A 14060-nucleotide genomic window follows, 5' to 3' on the forward strand; every position below is an offset into this window, starting at 1 on the left:
AAGTTTGGCGTTGTAATGACTGAATTTTCGGGGTTTTTTCTTAGCCAAACGTGATGAACAAAACGGAGCGATTTCTCCTACACAAATAATCTTTTTGGAAAAACTGAACATTTGCTATCTTACTGAGAGTCTCCTCATTGAAAACATCCGAAGTTCTTCAAAGGTAAATAAATGCTAGGCTTAATGCTATGCTAGCTATCAATACTTGTGTAGCTATGGTTGAAAAGCATATTTTGAAAATCTGAGATGACAGTGTTGTTAACAAAAGGCTAAGCTTGTGAGCCAATATATTTATTTAATTTGCGATTTTCATGAATAGTTAACGTTGCGTTATGCTAATGAGCTTGAGGCTATGATTACGCTGCCGGATACGGGATTGCTCGACGCGAGAGGTTAAGGCACTCTGACAAACCTCAAGTTGATTTACAAACTGTATCAAGGGTTGATAGATGCTCCTCCCCAATGACACAATATGTCAAACAAAAATGTGAGGAAGACCTGGTAGAAGCTATTGATGAAGAAGAATGGATACATTCTTGGGGGAGGCTTTTTTCTCTTATCTTTTCTGTTTTTTCCCCCTCGTTGATGTCCTCACTGTTGCTTGTTTCATCTTGGCTACTTTCTTCTTCACGGACATCCTTCCTGCTGCTTGTTTCATCTTGGCTTCTTCTTCACGCACATCCTTCCTGCTGCTTGTTTCATCTTGGCTACTTTCTTCTTTACGGACATCCTTCCTGCTGCTTGTTTCATCTTGGCTACTTTCTTCTTCACGGACATCCTTCCTGCTGCTTGCTTTCCTAAATTTGCTTCTTGTATTTCTACTTTCTCTTCTCTTTTGTTACATTTCTCCAGTTCTCTTGAAGTCCTCTAGTGCTTCTTCCTCACACTCCCTCTTCTGTTCCATTTGTTTTGCTGGTAGTCTATCTTCCATTCCAGCACCATATGCAGCTCCTAAATCTCTCACTCCTCCAGCAGACACCTGGCCACCCCCAAATGGGTTGTGAAGGGGTGGGACTCCACCAACTCCGTCTGCTGGTGGAGGATTCAACAGTGGTGGATACCAGGGGACCCCCATGAAAGGGTTCCGCTCGGAGAAGGGCTAGCCAGGCTTCTTTTTCCTTCTGTTCATCTTTCGTCTCTGGTAGTCCTACTTGTTTTACTATCAGTCTTCTTACAGCTCTATCTATTGAAGCAAGACGCTTTTTGAGGCAAACCACGCACACAGTTCTGGGTTCCGCATTTACAGCTAGAAACGGTCTCCTGCCTGACTGAGAAAGCAGTAATGTTCTGATGGCACCACATACATACCTGTGTGAGTCAGGGCTCTCAACTCAGGTGTACTTAAAATAAAAACAAGTACAGAAAGACTCAATGGTGAGCACAACCTCAGGGGTGCAGTGTTAAACTGAACCCAGAATAGACACGCTTGTTGAAAACTTCAACCAGCCACACACACATACACCTCTCATTAGGACTGTGTGTGGGGGTTTTCTGTGAGATGTGATCAGTCAGTTTATTCCAATTCAGAATACAAATGTATTGTATCAGCAACAGTTCCAACCTAGACTGTTGTAAATGTTTTTAAAATGTGGAAAAATAAAACATATGAATAGCTATTTATATTATTACATTTAATTTGTCTACATTGCATTTGTTTTAGGCTGGCATAAGGGCAATGAAATGTACTGATGTTTACGAATCGTTGCATGTTTTCATAAGCTTGGGTCCCAGGAATAACTGAATATCTGATTTGGGTCCCAGGGTGAAAAAGTTTAACAACCCCTGTTGTAGCGGGTTTACTAAGGCGTTAGTTCTATTAGCTATGTTGACTATGACGTTACTTTAGCTAATATGGTGATGTCGCTGGAGGCGGTGCTTAGCAGTTACGATATGGTTTGGCCTGGAAAGTTATTTTTACCTGGTCACATACAGCTGATGTGTTGTGCAGTGATTTCTTATTTATTTATCTAGGCAAGTCAGTTAGGAACAAATTCTTATTTACAATGACCGCCTACCCCGGCCAAACCCGGACGTCGCAGGGCCAATTTTGCACCGTCCTATGGGACTCCTAATCATGGATGGATGTGATGCAGCCTGGATTCGAACCAGATACTTCAGTGTCACCTCAAATTTCTCTCCTCAACCTTTGTGCATCTACGTTGAACATTTTTCATAGGCTAGCTTGCAGCAATCTCATGATGGGTATATTGAAAATTTGAGTATCAAGTATTAGCCTAAACCTATCGCTGTTACATTGAACTGGGTGAATGGAAATTTGAAAAATGTTCCAAAAGCACAAATCAGTGGACTGGAGATGCTAAATATATGTTTGTTAATTAAAATCAATTACCGTGATACCGTCAGTCTTATGCATGACAATAACCGACTGATAAAATTTTCTTCATGACCGCCACAGCCCTTGATGGGCCTGATCACCAACGATGATGATACCGCATATAGGAAGGTTAGACCTGGCAGAGTACCAGAACAACAACTTCTCCCTCAACGTAGACTACAGAAAAGGCCGGCCGAGCACGGCACACATTCGCCACACACAAACTGCTGCTACTGTCTATCCTGTTGCCGAGTCACTTTACCCCTCCCTACACATGACCAAACGAACGTGGACACCTGCCCAATGAACATCTCATTCTAAAAATCTTGGGCATTAATATGGAATTGGTCCCCCCTTTGCTGCTATAACAGCCTCCACTCTTCTGAGAAGGCTTTCCACAAGATGTTGGAACCAGAGGTCGACCGATTAATCAGAATGGCCGATTAACTTCTCTAGGGTAGGGGGTCAGCATTTGGAATTTTGGCCCAGAAGATAGGATATGCATATAATTAGTAGATTTGGATAGAAAACTCTAAAGTAAAAAAATAAAAATAATGTCAGAGTATAACAGAACTGATTTGGTAGGTGAAAACCTGAGAAAAATCCATTCAGGAAGTAGGATATTTTTGTGTGTAGTTTTCTATTCAATGCCATTACAGTATCCATTGACTTAGGACTCAAATTGCAGTTCCTATGCCTTCCACTAGATGTCAAGTCTTTAGAAATTGTTTCAGGCTTGTATTCTGAAAAATGTGGGAGTAAGACCCGTCTGAATGAGTGGACCCTGCCGTGTCAGAGCTTTTTCATGCGCGCGACCGAGAGAGTGCCTTTCTTGTTGACCTTTTATATTGATGACGTTATTGTCCGGTTGAAATATTAATAGATTATTTAGGCTAAAAACAACCTGAGGGTTGAATAAACATCGTTTGACATGTTTCTATGAACTTTACGGATACAATTTGGATTTTTTGTCTGCCTGTTGTGACTGCGTTTGAGCCTGTGGATTACTGAAGAAAACACGAACAAACCGGAGGTTTTGGGATATAGAGACTTTATCAAACAAAAGGAACATTTATTGAATAAATTAATATCTTCTGAGGGCAATCATATGAAGATCAAAGGTAAGTGATTAATTTGCTCCATTTCCGACTTGTGTAACTCTTCTACTTGGCTGGTTACGGTTTGTAATAATTTGTCAACTGGGCTATGTTCTCAAATAATCGTAAGGTATGCTTTCAACCTAAAGCATTTTTTAAATCTGACACAGTGGTTGGATTCACAAGAAGTTCATCTTTAAACCTCTGTAAAATAGTTGTATCTTTTCTGAATTTGTATGAGTATTTCTGTATTTGAATTTGACGCTCTGCAATCTCACTGGATGTTGGCCAGGTGGGACGCTAGCGTCCCACATATCCCAGAGAGGTTAACTAGTCCAACGCTCTAACCACCTGCCTCTCATTGCACTCCACGAGGAGCCTGCCTGTTATGCGAATGCAGTAGAAGCCAAGGTAAGTTGCTAGCTAGCATTAAACTTATCTTAGAAAAAACAATATTACTCGTTTAACTAGCGTGTCCTGTGTTGCATATAATCAATGCAACGCTTGTGGGATGATTTAACAAAAGTGCATTTGCGAAAAAAGCACAATCGTTGGACGACTGTACCTAACTATAAACACCAATGCCTGTCTTAAAAATCGATACACAGAAGTATATATTTTTAAACCTGCATATTTAGCTAAAAGAAATCCAGGTTAGCAGGCAATATTAACCAGGTAAAATTGTGTCATTTCAAGCAGTCAGGGTATATGCAACAGTTTGGGCCGCCTGGCTCATTGCGAACTAATTTGCCAGAATTTTGACATAACATTGAAGGTTGTGCAATGTAAGAAGAAAATTTAGACTTAGGGATGCCACCCGTTAGATAAAATACCGAAGGGTTCCGTATTTCACTGAAATAATAAACGTTTTGTTTTCGAAATGATAGTTTCCGGATTCGACCATATTAATGACCTAAGGCTCGTATTTCTGTGTGTTATGTTATAAGTCTGATTTGATAGAGCAGTCTGACTGAGCGATGGTAGGCAGCAGCAGGCTCGTAAGCATTCATTCAAACAGCACTTTTGTGTGTTTTGCCAGCAGCTCTTCGCAAGCACAGCGCTGTTTATGACTTCAAGCCTATCAGCCTAATGGCGCTGGTGTAACCGATGTGAAATGGCTAGCAAGTTGACTGAAACGCTATTAGTGCGCACCCAAACGTCATTCGCTCTGAGACTTGGAGTAGTTATTCCCCTTGATCTGCAAGGGCCGCGGCTTTTGTGGAACGATGGGTAACGCTGCTTCGGGTGTGGCTGTTGTCGATGTGTTCCTGGTTCGAGCCCAGGTAGGGGCGAGGAGAGGGACAGAAGCTATACTGTTACACTGGCAATACTATAGTGCCTATAATAACATCCAATAGTCAAAGTTATATGAAATACAAATGGTAGAGAGAGAAATAGTCCTATAAGTACTATATTAACTACAATCTAAAACCTCTTACCTTGGAATATTGTTAAAAGGAACCACCAACTTTCATATGTTCTCATGTTCTGAGCAAGGAACTCAAACGTTAGCTTTTTTACATGGCACATATTGCACTTTTACTTCCAACACTTTTTTGCATTATTTAAACCAAATTGAACAGGTTTCATTATTTATGAGGCTAAATGGATTTATATTGATGTATTATATTAAGTTAAAATTAGTGTTCATTCAGTATTGTTGTAATTGTCATTAAAATAAATAAAATAAAAATATATATATTTTTTTACGGCCGCTTATTGGCTTTTTTGTTCCTCCAATAATCGGTATCGGGGTTGAAAAATCATAATCGGTCGAGCTCTAGTTGGAACATTGCTGCAGGGACTTGCTTCCATTCAGCCACAAGAGCATTAGTGAGGTGGTGCACTGACGCTGGGCAATTAAGCCTGGCTTGCAGTCTGCGTTCCAATTCATCCCAAAGGTGTTCAATGGGGTTGAGGTCAGGGCTCTGTGCAGGCCAGTCAAGTACTTCCACACTAATCTCGACAAACCATTTCCGTATGGACATCGCTTTGTGCACGGGGGACTTCCCCAAACAGTTGCCACAAAGTTGGATGGACGGAATCATCTAGAATGTCTTGGTGAGCTTTAGAGTGAAGATTTCCCTTCACTGGAACTAGCTTTACGCCACTCCAGCAGACGCTTGGCATCGCGCATGTTGATCTTGGGCTTGTGTGCATGCGGCTGCTCAACCATGGAAACCCATTTCATGAAGCTCCCAAAGAACAGTTATTGTGCTGATGTTGTTTCCAGAGACAGTTTGGAGCTCAGTAGTGAGTTTTGACAATATTTACACGCTACGCACTTCAGCGGTCCTGTTCTGTGAGCTTGTAAGGCCTGCCACTTTGCAGCTGAGCCGTTGTTGCTCCTAGACGTTTACACTTCACAATAAAAGCACTTAGTTGACCGGGGCAGCTCTAGCAGCACAGACATTTGACGAACTGACTTGATGGAAAGGTGGCATCCTATGACAGTGCCACGTTGAAAGTCACTGAGCTCTTCGGTAAGGCCATTCTACTGCCAATGTTTGTCTATAGAGATTGCATGGCTGTGTGCTTGATTTTATACACCGGTCAGCAACAGGTGTGGCTGAAATTGCTGAATCCACTAATTTGAATGCAAATGCACTTTATATACACACAAAAGTATTTCTGACTTTGCTACGTAATTCTAAAAAGGATTCAATTGTTATTCCCCTCCCCCCTAATCTACACAATACCCCATAATGACAACGCAAAAACATATTTAGTCATTTTTGTCAATTCAAAAAAATAATACTTTTACATAATTATTCAGACTCTTTACTCAGTACTTTCTTGAAGCACCTTTGGCAGCGATTACAGCGTTGAATCTTACCGCTACAAACTTGGCACACCTGTATTTGGGGAGTTTCTCCAATTCGCTCCGCAGATCGTCAAGCTCTGTCAGATTGGATGGGGAGTGTCGCTGCACAGCTATTTTCAGGTCACTCCAGAGATGTTCGATCGGGCTCAAGTCCGGGCCACTCAAGGACATTGAGAGTTGTCCCGAAGTCACTCCTGCGTTGCCTTGGCTGTGTGCTTAGGGTCGTTGTCCTGTTGGAAGGTGAACCATCACCCCAGTCTGAGGTTGAGTGCTCTGGAGCAGGTTTTCATCAAGGATATCTCTGTACTTTGTCAACCACGGGTGGATGCCAATCAAGTTGTAGAAACATGTCAAGAATGATCAATGGAAACAGGATGCACAGGATGAGCTCAATTTCGAGTCTCATAGCAAATGGTCTGATTACATAAGTACTTATGTTTGTATTATATTTGCAAAAATGTAATTTACCATTATTAAATCAATTTTAGAATAAAGACTAATGTAACAAAATATGGAAAAAGTCAAGGGGCACTGTATACTACTAACATGAATGACTTTCAGCTTAAGCTTTAAAATTATTCGGGATTGGTGTCCCGTCCACGGGATGGTTAATTTAAGATTAGGGGGCAGTATTTTCATTTTTGGAAAAATAACGTTCCCAAATTAAAACAGGCTTTTTTGTCAGGACAAGATTGCTAGAATTTGCATATAATTGACAGCTTAGGATAGAAAACATTAAAGTTTCCAAAACTGTAAAAATATTGTCTGAGTATAACAGAACTGGTATTGCAGGCGAAAGCCTGAGAAAAATCCAATCTGGAAGTGACTCATCTTTTGAAATCTCTGCATGCCGAAGCGTCCCTATTGAGCAGTGAATGGGCTATCAACCAGATAACTTTTTCTCCGTATTCCCCAAGGTGTCTACAGCATTGTGACGTAGTTTTATACGCCTTTATGTTGAAGAATACCCGTAAGCGGCTACATTGTGTAAGTGGTCACCTGATGGCTCAGAGTGATTCTTGCGTAAAATACAGAGGTAGCCATTTTTCCAATCGGTCCTACTGAAAAAAACAATTGTCCCGGTGGATATATTATCGAATAGATATTTGAAAAACACCGTGAGGATTGATTATAAACCATGTTTCTGTCGATATTATGGAGCTAATTTCCGGTCGATTTCTCAGCCAAACGTGAAGAACAAACGGAGCTATTTTGCCTACAAAAATAAAAAATTTGAAAAAAAGCAACATTGGCTATCTAACTGGGAGTCTCCTGAGTGAAAACATCCAAAGCTCAAAGGTAAACGATTTAATTTGATTGTTTTTCTGATTTTGGTGACCAAGTTACCTGCTGTTAGCTGGACAAAAAGCTATGCTCAGCTATCGATAAACTTACACAAATGCTTGTCTTGCTTTGGCTGTAAAGCATATTTTTAAAATCTGAGATGACAGGGTGATTCACAAAAGGCTAAGCTGTGTCTCAATATATTTCACTTGTGATTTTCATGAATAGGAATATTTATGTCTGTTGCATTATGCTAATTAGTGTCAGTCGATGATTACGCTCCCGGACCAGGGATGGGGAGTCACTAAAGGTTAAGCTAACATAGGCTAATGCGATTAGCATGAGGTTGTAAGTAAAACGAAAATTTCCCAGGACATAGACATATCTGTATTGGCAGAAAGCTTAAATTCTTGTTAAATCTAACTGCACTGTCCAATTTACAGTAGCTATTACAGTGAAAGAATACCATGCTATTGTTTGAGGAAAGTGCACAATTTCGAACATGAAAAATTATTAATAACATTTGCACAGTCTTGATACACAATTTTAAAACAAATGCAATGATTCATTGGATCAGTCTAAAACTTTGCACATACACTGCTGCCGTCTAGTGTCCAAAATATCATTGCACCTGGGCTGGAATAATACATTATGGCCTTTCTCTTGCATTTCAAAGATGAGACAAAATAAATAAAAATGGTATTATCTTTTACCAGATCTATTGTGTTATATTCTCCTACATTCCTTTCACATTTCCACAAACTTCAAAGTGTTTCCTTTCATATAGTACCAAGAATATTCATATCCTTGCTTCAGGGCCTGAGCTACAGGCAGTTAGATATGTCATTTTAGGCAGATCCTAAAGAGGTTTAAAACACTATTTTTGGGAGTGAGGAATATTGTAATAAGGAAATATGCAGTTCATAATTTTTTAAATAAATGGGTGAGCAACAATATTAACCGTTTACTTTGCAAGCACACCAATAGAGGCATAAAGCAACATTTACTAGCACAGGCAAATGGTCTTTTATAGCATGTCAAAATTGCATTTCGAATATGTTCAAATTAATTTTTACATAATCAAAATATTTTTAAGACAAAATAATGAGAACAGCTCAATAAACAGACAAAGATCTGTAGTTGAATAAGTCATTGCAAGCATGTATACATTTATTTTTACTTAAAGACTTGACTCGAACGTTGTGACTCAAATAATATTGACTTAGTCTCACCTCTGTTGTAGCCATTGCGTGCTAGGAATATGGGACCAAATACAAAACTTCTGACTAATAAGTGAATTTGTCCAAATACTTTTGGTTCCCTAGAATGTGGACAAAAAGTGCAATCATTTCTGAACGATTCACCCGATATGGATGAAAATAGCCTGAAACAAAAGCTGACAGTCTGCACATTAACCTCAGTCATTGTATAATTTCAAATCCAAAAAGTGCTGGAATACCGGGGCATAACACACAGTGTCAATATACCTTTGGACCTCACTGAACGTTGCCAATTTTTAAAGGTTTCGATTAGTTAGACTTTCTCCCTACCTCGGTCCACTTGTCATCCCCAATGCTCTGCAGCAGCACGCAGAGTGGGTCAGACTTGGATCCAACGTCTTTGTCGAGGAGATTGCTGCACGAGATGGAGAGTTCTACTTTTGACACGCATTGAGAAGCCATCTGAAAAAGACAGAAAAAAAAACAAGATTTCAGATCAAATATGACTATATTAAAAGCTAAAGTCTCCAGTTAAAAACAATAACAACGGGGTCCCTTCCACTTGCGTTGGTATGACGCTAAAGGAATGTGCCAGGGAAATTAAAACCTCTCATTCATAGATAACGCTCCAGATGCAGGGACCGACATTCCATTACATTTTTTTAAATATTTGAAGCCGTTTACATTCTTGTTGTTTATAAACAATCAAGTAACGAACCCTTATATGTTGGGTTATGATAAAAAAAAAAAAACAGCTCATGAGGCATTTATAAATTATATTCTTCAGGAATAAATAATATAAAGAATTTAAATTACCATTAACCACTTCCCATATCGCAGGCTTTGCTTTAATGTACACTGCTCAGTAAAAATGGCAATTTTGAGGATGAGTGAGTCAACCAGGTCGGCATAGAGGAAATAAAACAAATGGGACAGGTTCTTAGTTAGCAGATTGTAATGGGCTGGGATGCGATGCTCCATTAGCAGTCACGTTAGATACTGTTTGGTGTAGCAGAGAACGGCGATTTTTCCTCAATTTCCGATTTGGAAGGCAATCAAATGTATTCTAAACATCCATGTCCAGTTGCAGGGGGTTTTGTTTGAATTCAGAAAATGTGATGTTATTACATAATTGTTTTGCTCCAGGAAGTAATTCAACAACATGCACACCGCCATTTTGTCAATTTCAAAATTTTTCTCTCATTGAGGGGATTCGGTTAATCTGGCCAAGGCACTCGGTAGGCGTGTTGTGCACCAGGAGAAAGTTGATTGGTTCTAATGCAAACTGCCTTCCGGGCGTGAGCAAGGTGCCCCGTTCAATGCCTAGGTCAGTTCAAAAGTGACATAATTTAAAAAAGGGCCCAGTGTGTGTACACACACACACACACACACACGAAGTCAGAAGGTTGCATACATTTAGGTTGGAGTCATTAAAACTAATTTATCCAACCACTAACAAACAATATTTTTGGCAAATTGGTTATGACATCTACTTTGTGCATGACAAGAGTAATTTTTCCAACAATTGTTTACAGACAGATTATTTCACAGTATCACAATTCCAGTGGGTCAGAAGCTTACATAGTAAATACACAGTCAATTTAGTGTATTTACTTTGCCACCATGGCTTTTTATGGCCTTTTTTGCCTTTACCTCCCTTATCTCAACTCATTTGCTCACATTGTATATAGACTTATTTTTCTACTGTATTATTGACTGTGTTTGTTTTAATCCGTGTGTAACTCTGTGTTGTTGTACCTGTTGAACTGCTTTGCTTTATCTTGGCCAGGTTGCAATTGTAAATGAGAACTTGTACTCAATTTGCCTATCTGGTTAAATAAAATAAAATAAAAAATTGACCATGCAGACGATCGAAAGTGTCTCGTGGTCAAAGCAACAACAAATGCACTCCTTGAGTGACAGGGGGTGGAACTAGGTCTGTGTGGAAAGCAGCATGGAGAAAGAGTGGAGGGATGACTCAAGTAGCGGTGTAAACTATAAGAATTGACATTACACGCGGCGTATCACATTTAACAAACCAAACATTCAAATACTGTTATAGAAGGTAAAGTAAAAACCCAAACCAGTCCGTGCATCAATACCGGTATATAGTAAAATACAGTATTACCGCCGAGCCCTAGACTCTACACACCTGCTCACATATGAGCTGCTGCTACTGTTTGTCTTATATCCTGTTGCTTAGTCCCCTTCCCCCTATACATATCTAAAGCCATCACTCCAGTATGGGGGGCTAGGTAGCCTAGTGGTTAGAGCATTGGACTAGTAACCGAAAGGTTGCAAAATCAAACCCCGGGCTGACAAGGTAAATTCTGTCGTTCTGCTCCTGAACAAGGCAGTTAACCCACTGTTCCTAGGCCGTAATTTAAAATAAGAATTCCCTGCACATGTAAAAATGGTATTGGATCTGACTTTAAATATTTCCTGTATATAGTATGCTTGCTTTAATGTATATTTCCTATTCTTATTGATTGCTGAATTGTTAGGTTTTGAGTTTACAAGAAAGGCACTTCACTTTACTAAACCAGTTTGTAATATCAATAAGGCACCCTGGGGGTTTGTGGTATATGTTGCTGTATCCAGGCACTCCGTGTTGAGTCCAGCATAAGAACAGCCCTTACGTTTCGATCACACCGACAGCTTCATTGCATTTTGGTACACCAGAATGACATTCATTTCCAATGAAACGCTGCGTTTGCCTTGCAGCATTGCGTAACAGAGGCAGTTGCAGGGCGTTCGGTGTGTTGCATATTTATCGAACGTATGCGTCAAACTGTATGCGTTCGGCTTGACAGAAACTGTAGCAGAAGGTGAGTGTTTTACTTTTGTTGCATACATACATTACATACATACATACATACATACATGTCCAGATGATGCTGCACACTAGATTGCGCAACCATACTATCTGTGTTATTGAAGCGTTAGCCGTGGTGTATTGGCCACATACCACATCCCCTTGTGCCTTATTGAGTAATCATAACAGTCAAACGAGTTAATTTTCCATCAATGGATGTGGATTTAATACTCTTGGGAGTTTAATATGAGCGAATTATCTTCTCTTGCGACATATTCAAATTCCTTTAAGTCATAGCTCGCAATAATAATTATTTAGAGTTAAACCGGATATTGCATCTAACGTTGTTAAAAATTACTACGATATTTCTTAATTGCCTCAACGTTATGTTATGTCTATTGTATAAATATGTCAACTCTTTTGCTGTGAAAAAAAATGTTGGGCTAGTTTTCAGGCCTTTTGGGCGGGTTTTGAGTAGTCGTCATGCTAGAAACCCTGGCTCACAACACACTGGTACTGTATATTTACAATAAACTACATACTTCCTAGTTAACAGCAAAAGTTCAGATGTGGATCAGACACCCTGAAAACTACCAGACGCTTATTTTTAGTAGAGACTCGACATGGAGAGAGAACTTCTTAGAAAGTTAACTCAACCATTAAAAAAAGAAGCCTGACAAGAACCCCAAGGCCAGGGCCTATTACGCCCATAAAATAACAATAAACGGATTTGCCTGCTCACCTCGATCTCTAAACTAGCAGAGGCTACTTTATAAAAATAAGTAGGCTACAAATATTACCTTGTCGCACGAAACGGAATATCAGGTCTCTTTTGAAACAGTTGTAATTGTCTTGCAAATGAACAGCACACTGCCGTAACACGAAATGAATGTGGAGTCGAGGAAATATTTCCTAAAAAAGGTGTGGCAGATGGTCAAGTGAGCTCAACATTGGATGATCAGCCACCATAAAAACGTTCTTATTGGACAAGAGACAACGTCACTTGTGGTGCCCGCAGTGCAGGGGAAAGGGTCCGTCCGTGCTAGCCGAATTCCTTGGGACGTCCCTACCCCATATGCAAGCCGTTGAAGTTTAACATGGTTAAGGCAAATATTTGTATATTTGAGGTTATGGTTAGGTAGGGGACGTCCTAAGAATCCCAGATAGTACTGACCGTGCAGGAAGTGACGACACACATATCCCGGTTGTCACTAGTTACCACAGCCACAAATTGCCTGTATAGTAAAAGAAAATCATGAAAACCAAAATGTGCTTTTTGGTCTTAATTTAAGATTAAGGTTAGTCATAATGTTAGCAGTGTGCCTAGGGTTAAGTTTAGGGTTAGGTTTAGAAATGGTAGAAATAGGCGGTGTTTATCCATTTGTGGGTGTGGTAATTAGTAACGAACGCATATCCCTGGTTGAAGCTGCACCCACTGAGACAGGGTGAATGATTTTTTTTCTACAGATATAAAAGATGTAGCCATTTATAATTAGCCTATCCATCCGATGTGCAATGTTAACGTATAAACTCCGTTCAATAAAAAGCCAGCCATTAACCACCGTTGGAAACGGAGCTAACTAAACCAAGCGATACACGTACATTTGTTAATAATTTTATATTATTAGAAGTTGCTTGTACAATATCTATTCAAGTGTCACTAGCGTTGCATTCCAAACACTTAACAGACACATCCTTTCCCCCCAGCCCTCAAATTAAGTGGACACTTCTGATAACGTTTTATGACGTCTGACGAGTATACACTTGCGGGGTTGAGGAAGGAAGGAATGATTTTTTTAACGGACCGCCCTTGCCCGGAAATTCGTCACATGTTTTCATCCACCGGTAGCTTGTTGGTGCTTTATATGCGCTACAGTCAAATATGATTGCATGTCTACTTACATTAAATATATCATTATTAATATACGCCTACTGTATAATAGCTAGCTAATTAATTAGCTAACTAACGTTAGCTAATGAACATAATAGTACATCCGCAAACGCTATTAAAAACGAGGGCTGAGTGGCTAACATTGCTAACTGCTATTGCTTGGCGTCTTCATTTGGACCAACGACAAGATTGGGCGCGGCAATTTCCCTAAGGGCACAAGGCGATGGTAAATTGACGAAGGTGTGTCTTTTATCAGTTTGAAACGCAGCCCAGATCTCTCGTGCCTTGCGAATTTGCAAATTAATAGGTAACCATGTCCTGATCAAACATATTCTTACATATGACAGAGAGCAGAGCTTGAAACTGCTGCATTTTTGCCAAGCACCTAATTTAAAATATGGACGTCTGCAGTAAAATTCAACACATACATGTTTCTATTCAAATCAGTTTTGTTATAATCCACTTATGCTTTGTACTGGTTTAAAATGTGTGCAATTTATTTCTGCACTACTACTCATCTAATTGTAAACAATTACGTAACATTAACACCACTCACTGAAGTTATTTGTATATTAGGTTACCGCACACAAAGGG

General features: G+C 39.7%; 1 protein-coding gene across 3 annotated transcripts in view; it reads right to left on the reverse strand.

Moving 5' to 3' along the window:
• Nucleotides 1–14060, reverse strand: part of cpne1 (copine I) — a 66702-nt gene that overhangs the window by 32041 nt on the left and 20601 nt on the right. Inside the window, exons 1-2 of one of the 3 annotated variants that reach the window (XM_064965430.1) lie at nt 12376–12621; nt 9091–9222 (exon numbers count right to left, since the gene is read on the reverse strand). In XM_064965430.1, the coding sequence (XP_064821502.1) occupies nt 9091–9222 (132 nt within the window). In that variant the 5' untranslated portion in view covers nt 12376–12621. Of the gene's footprint in view, nt 1–9090; nt 9223–12375; nt 12622–14060 lie in introns of those variants that run through there. The other 2 variants (XM_064965433.1, XM_064965431.1) reach the window with 2 other exon arrangements.

Source organism: Oncorhynchus masou, chromosome 5 (assembly GCF_036934945.1).
Source record: "Oncorhynchus masou masou isolate Uvic2021 chromosome 5, UVic_Omas_1.1, whole genome shotgun sequence".
NCBI lineage: Eukaryota > Metazoa > Chordata > Actinopteri > Salmoniformes > Salmonidae > Oncorhynchus > Oncorhynchus masou.